At 42.4% G+C, this 19,311-nt stretch overlaps 1 protein-coding gene and 1 long non-coding RNA gene across 3 annotated transcripts in view; both read left to right on the forward strand.

Moving 5' to 3' along the window:
• The window catches only part of LOC106587217 (neuroplastin), a 38,984-nt gene extending 24,718 nt beyond the window's left edge, over positions 1-14,266 (forward strand). Inside the window, exons 7-9 of one of the 2 annotated variants that reach the window (XM_014175393.2) lie at positions 2,359-2,368; positions 12,865-12,941; positions 13,185-14,266. In XM_014175393.2, the coding sequence (XP_014030868.1) occupies positions 2,359-2,368; positions 12,865-12,925 (71 nt within the window). In that variant the 3' untranslated portion in view covers positions 12,926-12,941; positions 13,185-14,266. Of the gene's footprint in view, positions 1-2,346; positions 2,369-12,864; positions 12,942-13,184 lie in introns of both variants that reach the window. The other variant, XM_014175392.2, reaches the window with a different exon arrangement.
• Positions 6,217-9,424, forward strand: LOC106587219 (uncharacterized). Its single transcript, XR_001324388.2, has 4 exons — positions 6,217-8,223; positions 8,419-8,529; positions 8,961-9,162; positions 9,311-9,424. It is a non-coding gene; the product is annotated as an uncharacterized lncRNA (long non-coding RNA).
• Positions 14,267-19,311: the final 5,045 nt, after the last annotated feature.

Raw genomic sequence — 19,311 nt, forward strand, 5'->3', positions numbered from 1 at the left:
TAGAGCGGGATCGATTTGGAGGTGGAGGGTCCGTCATGGTCTGGGGCGGTGTGTCACATCATCAATGACAACTGAGCTAGTTGTCATTGCAGGCAATCTCAACACTGTTTGTTACAGGGAAGACATCCTCCTGCCTCATGTGGTACCCTACCTGCAGGCTCATTCTGACATGACCCTCCAGCATGACAATGCCACCAGCCATACTGCTCGTTCTGTACATGATTTCCTGCAAGACAAGAATGTCAGTGTTCTGGCCAGCGAAGAGCCTGGATCTCAATCCCATTGAGCACGTCTGGGACCTGTTGGATCGGAGGGTGAGGGCTAGGGCCATTCCCCCCAGAAATGTCCGGGAACTTGCAGGTGCCTTGGTGGAAGAGGGGAGTAACATCTCACAGCAAGAACTGGCAAATCTGGTGCAGTCCATGAGGAGGAGATGCACTGCAGTACTTAATGCAGCTGGTGGTCACACCAGATACTGACTTACTTTTGATTTTGACCCCCCCCCCCCCAGAATCCGTGTGGATGATCCGAAATGACTGGTCTGGGCCATATCTGATCTTGTGAAGGCTACTGGACATGCACATGGGTTAATCATACATAGACAACATCGGCCTGAACTTGTGAAGACCTATGGACAGGAACATTAGCTAATCAGTTATAGGCACCAGTAGGAGTGTGCATGTCACGCCACCAATAGAATCTATGCCCCAATGTCTGAGCCAATAAGATAATGGAAACTAAGCAAGACAACAAGATTCATAAAGTGGAGTGACAATGTTATGTATGGGTAAGACTGTATAAAAGCCAAGTACTAAGAATGAAGAGTCAGTTCTTCTATGGAATTGCTCGGCTTTGTTACTGTTTGTAATAAAGTCTATTTGAATTCACAAGCTCCGGTATCTGAGAAGTATTTGATTCAAAATTTCCACGACAGTATCAGCACTGATAATGCACTGCCAAGTGATCCAAAGCAAAGGTTGAGATTTTTTAAAGAGCAAAAACATTTTTAAATAACCTGTTGTGAGGGTTCCACTTTCTTTTACTGTGTGGGATCATTAGGAAACAACCAGGGAAAAATGACATTATGCAAAATGTAGGATGGCGAGTCGCCTAGCGGTTAAGAGCGTTGAGCCAGTAACCAAAAGGTCGCTGGTTTGAATCCCCGAGCCGACTAGGTGAAAAGTCACTCTGGATAAGCGCATATTCTAAATGACTAAACTGTAAAAATGTAATGCAGAACATATCAACCCATTGGCATACAAGAATAACTTGCTGAATACATTGATATTACCCTGGCTATACTCTTAATATTCTTTACACTGTAAAAGTCAGTGTTTTTGTTTGTTTGCAATTTCATGACTTGAATCACATATTCTAAATATTATTTTGCCCGACTGGATAACTCCACACCCAGGGGCCAAAGGTGGAAAAAGGTGGGATTGGGCACGCACGAACAGATGTGCCCCCTCTGTCCCCAAGACTGTCTCACATGCAGCCATTCTGTCCCGTCTCACATTGTGACCACCATACCCCCATTTAACTGCCAATGGCATGCTGCTGCTCTCTGGGCCGTATTCATAAAGCGTCTCATAGTTTAGTGCTGATCTAGGATCAAGTCCCCCCTCTCTATATAATCTTACGGATTATGATCTAAAAGGCAAACTGATCCTACATCCGCACTTCTACTCTGAAATGGTTTATGAATACGTGCCCCAGATCTCTGGTTGCATGCTACTGAACACACTTTCACTCTCCATGTTTACTATACTGACCTATTGACCCATTCTTTCTCGTGTGTATGGTCAAAAACATGTACTAACTAGCTAATCACTCTAATGTACAATGATGTCCACTCACACTGCATGCTGCTGTGCAATTCAACTCTACACTAAAAACACTATTCCAATAAAACATGTACACGTAAAGCCTGCTTACACAACTCAAAGCTTTTATTGTCAAACTCAGTCAAATTAAAAATGCAGACCTAGATACCTCAAATAGTCAACTTTATTCCTAGAACTTCAGTATTCTGTAATGACAAATGGAACTTGGGAACAACCCATGCAAAATACCCATACCGTGGGATCCACAAGGGAACTCAGAGAATGTTAACATCAGTTGCAAATTTGCAATACTTCACACTGACATGACTGCATTTTAAACTGCTACAGTCATGCAACAATCATGTAATTGAATCCATTTGATATTTAATTACAGTTAAGATGTCAAAAACATTTGAAAGAAAATATGGGAGCAGTGTGTTGGACACTTCTGAGGGACGACCATGTTGTCTAATATTCCATTGTTTTTGTGCTCTTTCCCCTCTTCTCTCCCCTCGTGACGAAGATGATGAGCCAGCCGCACCAACGTAAGTATGATAAATATTCTGTTCTCTCTACAATAAAAAATATATAATATACAGTGCATTCGGAAAGTATTCAGACCCCTCAACTTTTTCCACATTTTGTTACATTACAGCCTTATTCTAAAATTGATTTTTTAAAAATCTATCTACACACAATACCCCAGAATGAGAAAGCAAAAACAGGTTTTTATACATTTTGCAAATGTATAAAAAGAAAACAACTGATATCACATTTACATAAGTATTCAGACCCTTTACTCAGAACATTGTAGAAGCATTCTTGGCAGCGATTACAGCCTTGAGTCTTCTTGGGTATGCCGCTACAGTGGTTGCTCCTTTAAAAGTTGCGTCATACTGCGGCACACCTTGCGGGCTACCGCAGCATTCTGTGGCACGTCATTTAATTGTCAGACATTTTTTTCTGTTAATGCAAGTTAGTGCTAGTTTGACCACCAGAGGGCATCTTTGAGAAGCATTCGATAGTCTTCCATATTGCAGGCACGCGGGAGACCGGGGTTCAATTCCCCGACCGGGAGGAAGGAGTAGGCTGTCTTTGTGATTAAGAATTTGTTCTCAACTGATTCCATATGTGTTATTTCATAGTTGTGATGTCTTCACTATTATTCTACAATGTAGAAAATAGTAAAAATATTGAAAGATCCTGTAATGAGTAGGTGTGTCCAAACTTTTGACTGGTACTTGCTTAATTAATTTGATTAATATTATGGTGTTTCTATTCCATGAAAAACGAAAAACCCTCTGGGTAAATTCAGACCGTTTCGCTTTCGGCGCTCACTGGACGTTCGGGCCGAGGAGTAGGGTTGATTTGAGCGTTCTGGCCTTACAACGGCAGTCAAGCACCCAAGCTAACGTTGGCTAGCTTGCTAGCTACTTCCAGACATAAATAAGACCACTCTGACCATTTTACTCGCACTAGCAGAGCTGGTTAAGAAGTTTTCGTGTTAACCAGAGCGTTGGTGACTAACTGTGCTGCTGGAAACAATTGAATTACGCTTTTTTACTGACGTTTACTGACACCGGCCATATTCAACGGGTGTTGAGCGCTCGTAAATTCATTATTCTGCGCTCTGGTACACACAGATGAGAGTGCTCTGAAATCGGAGTAGATAGCCAGAGTGAAATAACGAAAGCACCCAAATGTCCATTGAGAACACACAACGACTATACCATTTAGCTAAGCTAAGAATGACAGGAATAATCAAGTCAATAAACGTTGGGTAGTTAGATAGCCTATAGTTAATATACTGTCAAGTTTGATGTATAAGTGAGTAAGACCTTTAAACAGGTCAACATACACAAGGCTGCGGGGCCAGACGGATTACCAGGACGTGTGCTCCGGGCATGTGCTGACCAACTGGCAGGTGTCTTCACTGGCATTTTCAACATGTCCCTGATTGAGTCTGCAATACCAACATGTTTCAAGCAGACCACCATAGTCCTTGTGCCCAAGATCACAAAGGCAACCTGCCTAAATGACTACAGACCCGTAAGCACTCACGTCCGTAGCCATGAAGTGCTTTGAAAGGTTGGTAATGGCTCACATCAACACCATTATCCCAGAAACCCTAGACCCACTTTAATTTGCATACCACCCAAACAGATCCACAGATGATGCAATCTCTATTGCACTCCACACTGCCCTTTCCCACCTGGACAAAAGGAACACTTATGTGAGAATGCTACTCATTAACTACAGCTCAGCGTTCAACACCATGGCACCCTCAAAGCTCATCACTAAGCTTAGGATCCTGGGACTAAACACCTCCCTCTGCAACTGGATCCTGGACTTCCTGACGGGCCGCCCCCAGGTGGTGAGGGTAGGTAGCAACACATCTGCCACACTTATCCTCAACACTGGAGCTCCCCAGAGGTGCGTGCTCAGTCCCCTCCGGTACTCCCTGTTCACTCACGACTGCATGGCCAGGCACGACTCCAACACCATCATTAAGTTTGCAGATGACACAACAGTGGTAGGCCTGATCAACAACGAGACAGCCTATAGGAATGAGGTCAGAGACCTGGCCGGGTGGTGCCAGAATAACAACCTATCCCTCAACATAACCAAGACTAAGGAGATGATTGTGGACTACAGGAAAAGGAGGACCGAGCACGCCCCCATTCTCATCGATGAGACTGTAGTGGAGCAGGTTGAGAGCTTCAAGTTCCTTTGTGTCCACATCAACAACAAACTAGAATGGTCCAAACACACCAAGACAGTCGTGAAGAGGGCACGACAAAGCCTATTCCCCCTCAGGAAACTAAAAAGATTTGGCATGTGTCCTGAGATCCTCAAAAGGTTCTACAGCTGCAACATCGAGAGCATCCTGACTGATTGCATCACTGCAGGGTACGGAAATTGCTCGGTCTCAGACCACAAGGCACTACAGAGGGTAGTGTGTACAGCCCAGTACATCACTGGGGCTAAGCTGCCTGCCATCCAGGACCTCTACACCAGGCGGTGTCAGAGGAAGGCCCTAAAAATTGTCAAAGACCCCAGCCACCCCAGTCATAGACTGTTCTCTCTACTACCGCATGGCAAACGGTACCGGAGTGCCAAGTCTTGGACAAAAAGGCTTCTCAACAGTTTTTATCCCCAAGCCATAAGACTCCTGAACAGGTAATCAAATGGCTACCCGGACTATTTGCATTGTGTGCCCCCCCCCCCCCAACCCCTCTTTTTACAATCGGAAAGGGGATTCATCAGAGAAAATGACTTTACCCCAGTCCTCAGCAGTCCAATCCCTGTACCTTTTGCAGAATATCAGTCTGTCCCTGATGTTTTTCCTGGAGAGAAGTGGCTTCTTTGCTGCCCTTCTTGACACCAGGCCATCCTCAAAAAGTCTTCGCCTCACTGTGCGTGCAGATGCACTCACACCTGCCTGCTGCCATTCCTGAGCAAGTTCTGTACTGGTGGTGCCCCAATCCCGCAGCTGAATCAACTTTAGGAGACAGTCCTTGCTGGACTTTCTTGGGCGGCCTGAAGCCTTCTTCACAACAATTGAACCGCTCTCCTTGAAGTTCTTGATGATCCGATAAATGGTTGATTTAGGTGCAATCTTACTGGCAGCAATATCCTTGCCTGTGAAGCCCATTTTGTGCAAAGCAATGATGACGGCACGTGTTTCCTTGCAGGTAACCATGGTTGACAGAGGAAGAACAATGATTCCAAGCACCACCCTCCTTTTGAAGCTTCCAGTCTGTTATTTGAACTCAATCAGCATGACAGAGTGATCTCCAGCCTTGTCCTCGTCAACACTCACACCTGTGTTAACGAGAGAATCACTCACATGACGTCAGCTGGTCCTTTTGTGGCAGGGATGAAATGCAGTGGAAATGTTTTTGGGGGGATTCCGTTCATTTGGATGGCAAAGAGGGACTTTGCAATTAATTGCAATTCATCTGATCACTCGTCATAACATTCTGGAGTATATGCAAATTGCCATCATACAAACTGAGGCAGCAGACTTTGTGAAAATTAATATTTGTGGCATTCTCAAAACTTTTGGCCACGACTGTACATTCATGTAAAGAGTACCTCAATTGGGCCGACCAACCAGTGCCCCCGCACATTGGCTAACCAGGCTATCTGCATTGTGTCCCGCCACCCACCACCTGCCAACCCCTCTTTTACGCTACTGCTACACTCTGTTCATCATATATGCATAGTCACTTTAACCATATTTACATGTACATACTACCTCAATCAGCCTGACTAACCGGTGTCTGTATGTAGTCTTGCTACTTTTATAGCCTCGCTACTGTATATAGCCTGTCTTTTTACTGTTGTTTTATTTCTTTACTTGCCTATTGTTCACCTAATACCTTTTTTGCACTATTGGTTAGAGCCTGTAAGTAAGCATTTCACTGTAAGGTCTACACCTGTTGTATTCGGTGCACGTGACAAATAAACTTTGATTTGATTTATAACTACTAAGGTTAGGTAGATAGCTAACATACCGGTACATACTGTTGTAATGATATGCTATGTGGTTTGTAAGGACAGCGTAGCTAACAAATTGTCAGCGAACATAACGTGTAAGGTAATTTATTTACAAAGTATTTACTTTATTACATCGAGTAGCAAGCTACCGTGAGGACGCGCTCTATCGACACTGCGGCTTGAGCATGCTTTTGGTGCAGTCGATAGCGTGCTGGACTTCGGGCAAGAAGGTTGAGGGTTCGAAACCTGCTCCCTGCTTGTTTCATTTGAAGTCGTGCACAATTATCAGTTTATTATTTGGTTTATATTGCCCATTCATTGTCAGTTAGAGATACAGTAGTGCATTGGTACCCAAAAGCATAATCAGTGCTCAAACTCCCCCTTGGTCGTTAGGGCAAATCTGGTCTGTGATAGAACAGGGGGTTTTCACACCTTGCTTGGCTATTAGACTATTCTTTAGTAAAAGTTGAATAGTCTATTGTTCAGCTATTAGCCCCCCTCCCCAACTTGCAACAAATTGTTGTTACTCCCATCTCGTTCCTCGCCCTCTTCCACGCGTCATTCTCAGCCTGAGTGGCTCGCTTGTGGGCGTGCTGGCAGGATATGGCAGCATCTTCGGTTGTGCATCAAGAATTCTGCATAGCAAGTTTGTATGAAGGTCTGGTTATTCAAAAGCAAATTGTTATATGCTGTGGAGGTACATTTGTGTATTTTTGTCGAGAGGAAAACTTTATTTTCAATCAAAAATAATTGTTCTGAAAGCAACTTTTTTTTTATTTTCAATCAAAAATAATTGTTGTGAAAGCAAAAGAGGCTTCGAAGTAAAAAAACTAATTTGCAATCAAATATTTTGTAATAGAGCGCCAGACTTATTCGAGAACAAAACATGTATTTGAAAACAATTTAATTTCGCTATCAACCACCCTCCATTTTGGCCATTTTTTGAGTGTCAGTTTGGCTACAACCAATATTGTTCAGCCTTTCTTTCCGACACAAAGGAAGTCATAGCGGACACCTACGAAGGACTGTGTGATGATGGCATCTCAGGTAAGCAGCACTGGGCGTTCTTCTGTCCATCTTCTACATAGCTAGTAGTTAGCTCCTACGATTCAGTGTCGGTTCATAACATTCTACTATATTACATAGATACAAACATCCCGTAGAATAATAAATCATGGAATTATTATTATCAAGCTAACCAAAAACATTTACCTACGTATGCCTGTTCTCGCCATTTTCAGTTGAATTCATCTAACTTTCTTTCATGGCAACTCATAAGCAGGCCATGTCCTATTTGTTTCATAGTCGAGATATATAATCATATTTCATGACAGTGTAACGGTTAGCTTTTTTTTACAGAAGGATGAAAGAACACAATATGTCTGTCAGGGAATGCTATTCTGATATGTCAGATGAAGAGTTAGACCAGAAAGTCAGCGCCATAAAGGCAAGGATGTATGCAGGCTTTAGAATGGTCAAAGGATGTCTCAGAGCAATGGGCCATCATGTACAATGGCAAAGAGTCTTTGCAGCGTGTAGATAGATGGTGCAGGTATCATCGCCAGAATGATCCAGCTTCGTTGCATTGCTCGGCAAAAATACTCTGTTCCTGCTCCCCTGTCTCTCGTTCACATTGATACAAATCATAAATTGATAAGGTACTAAGATGTATAATGTCTCCATCAAATCTAAGAAGTTATTTTAACTTTTTTATTCTTACTTATTCATAGACACATTTTCAATGATGTATATACAATTGGAGTTGTTCTTCATCAACTGGTAATACATGAATAATGAAGCAGGTTAATAGGTTAAACATTTCACTTTTAATTCCAATGCTTTTTTTTCCAGATACAACATTGTCATCTTTGGCAGTATAGATGGATTTTCAAGGAAGGTAAGTATATTATTTTGTATGCATATTGCATATTTCCCATCACCTAATAAACAACCACAATACCAGTCTGGTGTTAAGCTTTCTGTGCTGTATTGAAGTATCCTGAAAATGACACCTTCTGCTTTAGATTGAACGGTCATACCTCAGTTATTGTTTTCATATCTACAAAAAATAAGCTATTTTCTTTACTTTCAGAGTGCGAGCTGATCAAGGGGTCGAACATGTAGATATTGCCAGATGTATGTTCACTGTCCGAGGAAGAGGCAGTGGGAACTTTATTCCTGGCATAAGTGTCCATAACCAGAGGTAATTAAACTCTTGTGTTCTTTTTCTCTCTTCCTCTCTGCCAGTTTTGTTGTACATGGAACCTGTCTCGCATGCATTAATTAAAAAACCCTTAAGATGTCAGATGCTAATTTTCAGATTTACACCACATAAACACTCAGCCATTTTCACTGGACTATCAAGCCCGTTGCTGCCAAGTCATGATTTCCCTGGGGGTTAGCCTAGCAATAACCAAGTGGTGAGACACATAGCCCTCTATATTTAAATGTTTAAGGTACACTCAGATAGGTGTCTGCGTCACATACAGTCAGTAACCACTCACAGAGGCTCACACAACTTGCATTTCTATAACCTCGGACCCACCTCGGTGTTCACTATTCATGGAGGAAGACCACAGGACCACAGAGATTAGGTTCCTCCCCCACACAAAACCTTTTATTTCTCTCTGTTAGAGTAGAACGCTTATGGAGAGATGTTTGGAGTGCTGTGACATGTCAGTACTACAACTTGCTGCACAGTTTGGAGGAAGAAGGCTACCTTGACCTGTCGAATTCTATCCACCTCTTCTGTGTGGGATATGTGTTCCTACCTCGTCTGCGGGCAGATCTGCAGCATTTCACAGAGAGTTGGAATAATCACCCTTTAAGTACAGAGGTGAACCTGACACCACACAACAAATTCAAATCATCAAGTCATCATCAAGCTTCAAGTGGTATTTATGTATTCATTTGTGATCTGGTAATGTAAAAGTCTAATAATGACATTATCTTCTATTGTTTGTCCTCATGTGTCTGTTTTTCAGCATAAAGTACTATGTAGCCACTTAGTGTGGACACCAGGTGAGACTACACACACACAGTTATATCAGCTGTGTTGGTGAACCCCTCCCGCATCTGAACTGGCTGACACAGAGGGCACAGCATGATCATAGGTGAGAGGTCGCTTGGTCGGGTCAACAGGAAGTATTATTAAAGAGATGCTTTACATTGAAATACAGATGGAGATGTAGTGGTCCCAGAGTTAATGATCCAAGGTCAGTTCTGCATTTCACCTCCTGATGATTATGATGACTGACCGTGTTAGAATACAAAAAAACAAAGCTTAATCATGCTCTCTTTCTATCCATCTGTCTTTCTAAAGGTATGTTTTGATGTGAGAGAGGAAGCCAGTCCCGTCATCGCCACCTCACCCGCTCTTATTAAGATAACCTTCGGGCCGACTGGGAGCACAAGGCTGGTTAGGAGACACCGCTAGAGACACTATGTAATTGTGATGAACTGAGAGAATATTAGGGTAGCACTGTAATTCATTAATCATATGCTGTCTTCCCTGCGCCTCTGTTTTACCTCTTTCCTGTTCTGTCTTCTACACCTCTCTCCCCACCTCCTCTTTTTTTATAATGCACACCATTTGTGCATTGAAGTACAGATTTAACTTGTATTTGTAATATATTACAATTATAATATTTATAGTGCATGTATTATGTATTTATAACACCTGGATAATGAACTTTCAATAAAGAGTTTCACATTCTCCACTGGTTGAAATTAAGTATCTCATTGAAATACTACACCTATCATGTGTCCTCAGATTAATGCAGACGAAGGGAGTTAGATGTTCATAGGAAGTGTAGTGTACAGTTTTTTTTCTCGCTATATGAATTACAAATCAGCCTTTTCTTAAAACATGTTTATAGTCTATTGCATAGTTACAATGTGTAATCATTGATGTCCAACGGTAAACACTGTTGAAGTGTATAATTGTTTCACATACATACAGACACAGCATCATTCAAAGAATGGAGTTTGATACACTAGTATTAGATATGACTGAAAAAGAATGTCTCAAAGAGATTCATACCTGAACCGCACCTTTATTTGCCAAGGAAGTGTACATGATCAGTGAATATATTCAATGTACAGGCTACAATGTGGGGATCTCATGCGTGGTAATAACAGTACATGTATATAGGACTTGCATCCTTGGCACAATAAAGTTATTATATTCTACTCAATCCATAGGCTTCATTAATGCCATTCAGACTTGAAGTCGATACAACAACTATGATAGCTGAGGTTCATAGGTTCTGAACTAATATTCATACCACATGTTTTAAGGGTCCATACACAGATCGGCTACATACTGTAGCTAGCTACACATTCATAGGAATACAGTTATTTTTTATCCTCCACTAAACAATAAGCAAATAAATAGTTAGCTAGCTATGTTACTTCAGCTGCATTGCATGGCAAATATAAGCAGGGCAAGCTAACACAATTGTACATTCAATTTGCAGTAAATGCTTTAGCTAGCTAGATTCTTTACATCCACTGTTTCACAAGACGACAGTCTGGTTTGCAGGTTTTCTCAGGAGTCTCTAAAACATTAAACAACACGAATTACAATTTCATACTCATGTCATAGCACTAGCTAGCTGACTTGCTAAATAGCGATTTTCGTAAATTAACTTTATGACAAAAAAATATGCACAGTCGTTTGTCTCTACATTAACTAACATATTCCTCCGGGGCGGCAGGGTAGCCTAGTGGTTAGAGCGTTGGGCTAGTAACCGAAAGGTTGCAAGTTCGAATCCCCGAACTGACAAGGTACAACTCTGTCGTTCTGCCCCTGAACAAGGCAGTTAACCCACTGTTCCTAGGCCATCATTGAAAATGAGAATTTGTTCTTAACTGACTTGCCTAGTTAAATAAAGGTAAAATATATATTTTTTTTGCTTGACTTGTTATGACGTTATAATTACTTACATTTGCTTCCACTTTAATGTTTTGTCAGCCATCTTTGCTGAAGAAAGTCACCAGGGACCGGTGGCTCGCGTCAAATTCGTCATTGGAACCACTCGATATGATTGGTCATATAAAAACCTCGGGACCCAAATGCATAATAAGTGCTCTAACTCCCCCTTGCGGTGGTCTGGAGCAATGAAGCCGTGACGCTGGGTACCTCTAAGGCCTGCGGTGTAAGCTCGCAACTTTTAAAGGAGGAACCACTGTACAAGCTTGGCACACCAGTATTTGGGGAGTTTCTCCCATTCTTCTCTGCAGATCCTCTCAAGCTCTGTCAGGTTGGATGGGGAGCGTTGATGCACAGCTATTTACAGGTCTCTCCAGAGATGTTTGATTGGGTTCAAGTCTGGGCTCTGGCTGGGCCACTCAAGGACATTCAGAGACTTGTCTCAAAGCCACTCCTGCATTGTCTTGGCTGTGTACTTAGGGTCGTTGTCCTGTTGGAAGGTGAACCTTCGCCCCCGTCTGAGGTCTTGAGCGCTCTGGAGCAGGTTTTCATCAAGGATCTCTCTGTACTTTGCTCCGTTCATCTTTCCCTTGATCCTGACTAGTCTCCCAGTCCCTGCCGCTGAAAAACATACCCACGGCATGACGCTGCCACCACAATGCTTCACCGTAGGGATGGTGCCAGGTTTCCTTCAGATGTGACCCTTGGCCTTCAGGCCAAAGAGTTCAATCTAACATCAGACCAGAGAATCTTGTTTCTCATGGTCAGAGTCCTTTAGGCAAACTCCTTTGGAAAACTCCAAGCGGGCTGTCGTGCATTTTACTGAGGAGTGGCTTCCGTCTGGCCACTCTACCATAAAGGCCTGATTGGTGGAGTGCTGCAAAGATGGTTGTCCTTCTGGAAGGTTCTCCCATCTCCACAGAGGAACTCAGGAGCTCTGTCAGAGTGACCATCGGGTTCTTGGTTACCTCCCTGACCAAGGCCCTTCTCCCCTGCGGCCAGCTGTAGGAACAGTCTTGGTGATTCTAAACTTCTTCCATTTAAGAATGATGGAGGCCACTGTGTTGTTAGGGACCTTCAATGTTTTTTTGTTACCCTTTTTTTTTTACCTTCCCCAAATCTGTGTCTCTGTGCTCTATGGACAATTCCTTCGACCTCATGGCTTGGTTTTTGCTCTGACATGCACTGTCAACTGTGGGATCTTATATAGTCAGGTCTGTGCCTTTCCAAATCATGTCCAATCAATTGAATTTACTACAGTTGGACTCCAATCAAGTTGTAGAAACATCTCAAGGATGATCAATGGAAACAGGATGCACCTGAGCTCAATATCGAGACTCATAGCAAAGGGTTTGAATACTTAAGTAAATAAGGTATTTCTTTTTTACAAAAAAATTCAAAACCTGTTTTTTCTTTGTCATTATGGGATATTGTGTGTAGATTGATGAGGGGAAAAAATTATTTAATCAATTTTACAATAAGGTTGTAAAGTAACAAAATGTGGAAAAAGTCAATGGGTCTGAATACTTTCCGAATACACTGTATACATACACATATCATCATTTCCCCCTGGAATTGACTAAACTCTTGGTATTTCTTCACTAGGAAAACAAATTCGACAAACAACCACAAAGACAAAAACGTGCGCCAGAGGAATACGAAATGAGAAGCTACTCGTTGCAGTAAGTATTCTGGCCTTTATAAAATGAGAAGCTACTCGTAGTGAGTATACCGGCCTTTATAAAATGAGAAGCTACTCGTTGTAGTGAGTATTCCGGCCTTCATTGCAGTGAGTATTCTAGCCTTTAGAAAAAGGAATCTGAGGCATATGGAAGTCAACAGGGAACTAAATGATATACTGTAGGAATGTGATAATGTGCACAGGTTATACTAATTCCTTCCTCTCCCCTGATTTTCATTAACAGATGACTAACTGCATATCTTGACCATATGAAGGTATCTGAGGAGGGAGCTCCAGGCAATTTTTAATGAAGCATATCTCATCTCTCTCTTATGAGAAAAAACAATAACAGCGTAACACTGGCAGAAAAGAACAAGATGGCTGTCTTAAGCATGCCTTATTCAGTCTTACATGAACAGTCCTGGACGGAGAGATGACTAATTCCATCACGAAAGGTGTGCACATCTTTTTTTGTGTGCTGTTTGATGTCTCTTTTATTCATTTTATCATGTCCTCCAACCAGAGGTGATCCTTTTTGTATTACATATCATGTAAAACGCATGCAAATGATTACGCAATAGGATGCCCAGAATAGACTTTGTTGTTTTCCCTCATGTCTGTGTGGCTATTTTGCGTCCAAAGGAATTATGTTTTTTTATGAAATTGTCCTGAACTGAAAAATACTGTTATATTCTTAAATAACTTTGTACAGCTGATTCATTGTCATTAAACTATGTTTTATTTAGTGAAAGGAAAGTCCACTCTTAACAGCCATTATAGTGAAAATGTGATGCAAGGGATTCGATGTCTGGCAGTATTTACTTGAAAATGATTATATGAAAATTACTACTATATCTATCTAGTTATAAATAAAATGAGTGTTTATTTTTATTTTTCAGAGTAACTTAGGATGTCTTGTATATGTTGAGGTACGAGTGTTCAAACAATAGCAAATACTGTATGTAAAGAAAAAAATACATTTTATATTTCCCAACTTAATTCATTCATTTTATTTTTCTGAAATTGTACAGCATGGCTATTATCCTATGCAATATGTATTCATATATAGATATATTGGGGGCAGTTTGTTTTTCTCAGTGAAGCTTTAATATTGTGGGATCACTTGGAAGCTGGTATAGCAAAATGCACTGCTGTAGCTGCATGACTCCTGTCCTATAAATACAGTGTACCCATGTGTATTGCAGTGCAAATGGACCTACATTAGGGTGGGAATGGAAGGAACTACGGTATCTCTAGCCACGATAAAACATCAGACCAATAACATACGAGACCAATACATTTTTGAAAATAAAAGGCTCCAAAATACATTTAGTTTTTTTTGCCTCGAAAATCCTTTCTAGAAACCGCAACATTTGCCCTGCTATAAATATCCTCCTACAACACAATAGTCACTATGTTCCAGCACACATTTACACAATCAGCAGCATGAAGAACAACACATCCCCCAACTCTTCCACAACCCACCCACATGTGTACCATGTGTAGTGAGTTGACCTGTCTCTCTCTGGCTGTTCGTGTTGATGAGCTTCAGCTCCTCAGTCCTGGAGCACTCTCTTCAGCTCCCCTTCCACCTCCTCCACCAAGGCAGGGAAGCTGGGATCCAAGAGACACAGGCGGAGGAAGGGCTCCAGCTCCCCATGGAACAGAGCACTGTGGCGGTACACCAGGGGCAAGGACAGACCATGCTCGCCCAGGAAGTGCTGAGGAAAAATAAAGATACACCAGGGATCTGATGATTTGTTTGTATAGACTTAAAGCTGTGATATCGGCTAACGACACTGCTCAAAAAAATAAAGGGAACACTTAAACAACACAATGTAACTCCAAGTCAATCACACTTCTGTGAAATCAAACTGTCCACTTAGGAAGCAACACTGATTGACAATAAATTTCACATGCTGTTGTGCAAATGGAATAGACAACAGGTGGAAATTATAGGCAATTAGCAAGACACCCCCAATAAAGGAGTGGTTCTGCAGGTGGGGACCACAGACCACTTCTCAGTTCCTATGCTTCCTGGCTGATGTTTTGGTCACTTTTGAATGCTGGCGGTGCTTTCACTCTAGTGGTAGCATGAGACAGAGTCTACAAACCACACAAGTGGCTCAGGTAGTGCAGCTCATCCAGGATGGCACATCAATGCGAGCTGTGGCAAGAAGGTTTGCTGTGTCTGTCTGCGTAGTGTCCAGAGCATGGAGGCGCTACCAGGAGACAGGCCAGTACATCAGGAGACGTGGAGGAGGCCGTAGGAGGGCAACAACCCAGCAGCAGGACCGCTACCTCCGCCTTTGTGCAAGGAGGAGCAGGAGAAGCACTGCCAGAGCCCTGCAAAATGACCTCCAGCAGGCCACAAATGTGCATGTGTCTGCTCAAACGGTCAGAAACAGACTCCATGAGGGTGGTATGAGGGCCCGACGACCACAGGTGGCGGTTGTGCTTACAGCCCAACACCGTGCAGGACGTTTGGCATTTGCCAGAGAACACCAAGATTGGCAAATTCGCCAATGGCGCCCTGTGCTCTTCACAGATGAAAGCAGGTTCACACTGAGCACGTGACAGACGTGACAGAGTCTGGAGACGCCGTGGAGAACGTTCTGCTGCCTGCAACATCCTCCAGCATGACCGGTTTGGCGGTGGGTCAGTCATGGTGTGGGGTGGCATTTCTTTGGGGGGCCGCACAGCCCTCCATGTGCTCGCCAGAGGTAGCCTGACTGCCATTAGGTACCGAGATGAGATCCTCAGACCCCTTGTGAGACCATATGCTGGTGCGGTTGGCCCTGGATTCCTCCTAATGCAAGACAATGCTAGACCTCATGTGGCTGGAGTGTGTCAGCAGTTCCTGCAAGAGGAAGGCATTGATGCTATGGACTGGCCCGCCCGTTCCCCAGACCTGAATCCAGTTGAGCACATCTGGGACATCATGTCTCGCTCCATCCACCAACGCCACGTTGCACCACAGACTGTCCAGGAGTTGGCGGATGCTTTAGTCCAGGTCTGGGAGGAGATCCCTCAGGAGACCATCCGCCACCTCATCAGGAGCATGCCCAGGCGTTGTAGGGAGGTCATACAGGCACGTGGAGGCCACACACACTATGGAGCCTCATTTTGACTTGTTTTAAGGACATTATATCAAAGTTGAATCAGCCTGTAGTATGGCTTTCCACTTTAATTTTGAGTGCGACTCCAAATCCAGACCTCCATGGGTTGATAAATTGGATTTCCATTGATTATTTTTGTGTGATTTTGTTGTCAGCACATTCAACTATGTAAAGAAAAATGTATTTAATAAGATTATTTCTTTCATTCAGATCTAGGATGTGTTGTTTAAGTGTTCTCTTTATTTTTTTGAGCAGTATATAATCTCCCAAGTCAATTAAGTGTTAATTATTTCATTGGCCTACTCTACACTTCAGTAGTGGCAGGGAATAACTACAACCCCATGAAGTCTATGTTACATTCAAGCTCAGTGGGTGAGAGCAGTAACTCCTGAATGTTAAATAACTACTACTTATTCAGCTCGCGCGATTGTCAAACTCCATCAAGTGATCATTACATGAATCATCATCCTCAGCATTCATCAGTCATCTATCTAATCACTGTGTTGTGTCAGTACCAACTTACCTGGGTAAGACGTTTGATGGATAAAGAGCCCTGGACGACCTCAGGTTCAGTAGCAATAGCCTCCCCAGCACTCGCCTGATGACAAGGTTAAAAGAGATGATACTAATGCCACAGGACTTTACATGGCAACACACCAAGGGAGGTTAAGCTGCATCATAGCTGAATCCTTTATTGAACGATTTCCCTCAGTCATCATGGCTCATTCATCCTCACTGAGAGCTTTTTCAAATGTGTGTGATGGTGTTTATTGTTGGTTTAATTTCTCCCCCTTCTGTGTGGGGAGGTTAAGGATTAACATATCACACATTGTCATTGATTCATACATAAAATCCATATTAACCTAGTTGGTTCCAGGGCCGTTCAGTATTAAACAAGCTATATTGTTTTCATGCTTGTAAATTGCACCATCTAGTGGGTTATTCTTACTGTAACAACAGTAACTTTAGTCCCTCATTAACTATAGTTTGCCTCATACATTATGAAGAATAACATTCTTAAAATAAGAACAGCAACAAAGGTGAAAAAAAATGTATGCAATGCACTCATTTCAATTAGTTAATGTATTGCTGGAGCTGTTACAATTCAGATGTCACAAAATACACTTTCATGATGCAATACGTAGCTACATGTTTTCTGTGTGAATGTGTTGTTGAGTACCTGTTGATCCTGTGCAGTGGTCTTGGTAGGGGGCTGATTGGATGTTGGGGGGCAGCTGAGTGGTGGTGGTGGCCCCCCTGTGTAGTGACAGGCAGGTACACCTTCAGTCTGAGTACTGCACTGCTACACTCCTCCAGGGCCTCAGCCCTGCTGCCACTGAACTGCATCCTGATCTGACGGCTCTCCCCCTAAACATACACAGCATTGTTTCGTGTGAAAGCTGGCCTATATCTCCTCTTCGCCGCTACTGAGGCAATTTTGACCAGCAGACTACAAGCTTGACACGCCACTTACAATTCATCACAGTGGCACTTACCTACAACACTTATTTAGCCTACATATCACTCACAAGCCAGGCCCTTGGCAGAACATGGGCAGCCAAAACACCACTCACAGCGAGCTAGTTGTGCCAAGACTGTTAAAATGCATCGTGTCAGGCCTCAGATCCCCTTAATTCAGGCCATTTAATGACCAATTACACTGTTGTCTCAGCACAGCCACCCCTGCCAAACATTAGCTCTGCCACACTCATGTCAATGTGAAATCTGGCTATGGTAAATAAAGCTGCCACTATACAAATTGCTGAGGAAATTACCTTCTGTAAAATTCCGGTGTTGCCTTGTAGTTAACATTAGCCTAAGTTTCATATAAAACTAGGTGCTACAAGTTGGTATGTATACTCTTGTATACTGTAGCTACTGTAGCTTGTATACTGTAGCTACTGTAGCTTCTATTTAAAAATGGTGTTGTTTCTAAAAGCAAATAAAGGCTTTTATCTCCAAGAAAATAACTTTCGCAACCCACCTTAACAGTCAGACGGAAGAGCAGGGTATCTGATTTCTGCTGAACTTTGAGGAAGCTTGGAGCATCAAGCAAGGAAAACCCATCCTGAAAAATGCAGTAACACAACAATCAGACAGACTTACAATGGTAAACAAACAACAGTCAAAAGTCATAGTAGTAAAATCAAAGTCATATTGGATAGGGCACACAGCTAATCCTTATGTCTTCAATGAGACATACAAGTCCATTTAATAGTATCAGATGGAGCATGCAGCAATCACAGCTCTACTTTTGTTTAGCAGGAGCAATCTCAAATTATCTGAAATGGCATAAGCGCACCTGCAGGGGGCTCTATTGACTCAGAAACCCATCCAGACATCAGAATGTATTTGTAAAGATAACTTCCATCTCCATCTCAAACAAACAGCTGTTGGAGGCTGAAAGTTGTACTAAATATCATCTTTGAGAGTCATAAGCTGTGTTCAAATACTCATACTAACCACACTAAACATACTATTTGTGACGTGATTTGAGTACATGGTATGCTTATTGGTCATAGTATGGATATAGTTAGCATGCCAAAAGGTTGTCGTACTAAATTTGGACAAAATACGAAGTATACATGCAGTGGACACTATTTCCGTGCTTTTAGGGCCCATAATGCAATTCTTCCGAAAATGGGCGTGGCTTCACAACATTTTCAGATTTGAAGAAAATGGCGAAAATATGCAGCCGAAGTCTGACGAAAGCGGATACAAATTATTCATTGGTTTAACTAATTATGAAACATTTTAAGAATATGTTGAGTAATGTAATAAAGTATTGACTTTTCAAATAAGTTTGTTGTGACAATTTGTTAGCTACATTATCCTTATGAACCGCATAGCATTACAGCAGTAGGTATGTTAGCTAGCTACCTAACGTTAGCTGGCTACTAATACATTGTACTTGCCAGGCAGTATTATTAACTATCTGCTATCTAACTAACTACCCAACGTTTATTGACTTCATTATTCACATAATTCTTAGCTAAGTGGTATGGACATTGTTCATTCTGGCTATCTACTCTGATTTCAGAGCAGTCTCGCGCAGAATAACTGATGAATTTATATTCAACACCTGTTGAATATGGCCGGTGTGTCACGCCCTGGCCATAGAGAGGTTTTTGTTCTCTATTTTGGTTAGGCCAGGGTGTGACTAGGGTGGGCATTCTATGTCCTTTTTTCTATGTTTTGTATTTCTTTGTTTTGGCCGGGTATGGTTCTCAATCAGGGACAGCTGTCTATCGT

This window comes from Salmo salar, chromosome ssa26 (assembly GCF_905237065.1).
Source record: "Salmo salar chromosome ssa26, Ssal_v3.1, whole genome shotgun sequence".
Taxonomy (NCBI): Eukaryota; Metazoa; Chordata; class Actinopteri; order Salmoniformes; family Salmonidae; genus Salmo; species Salmo salar.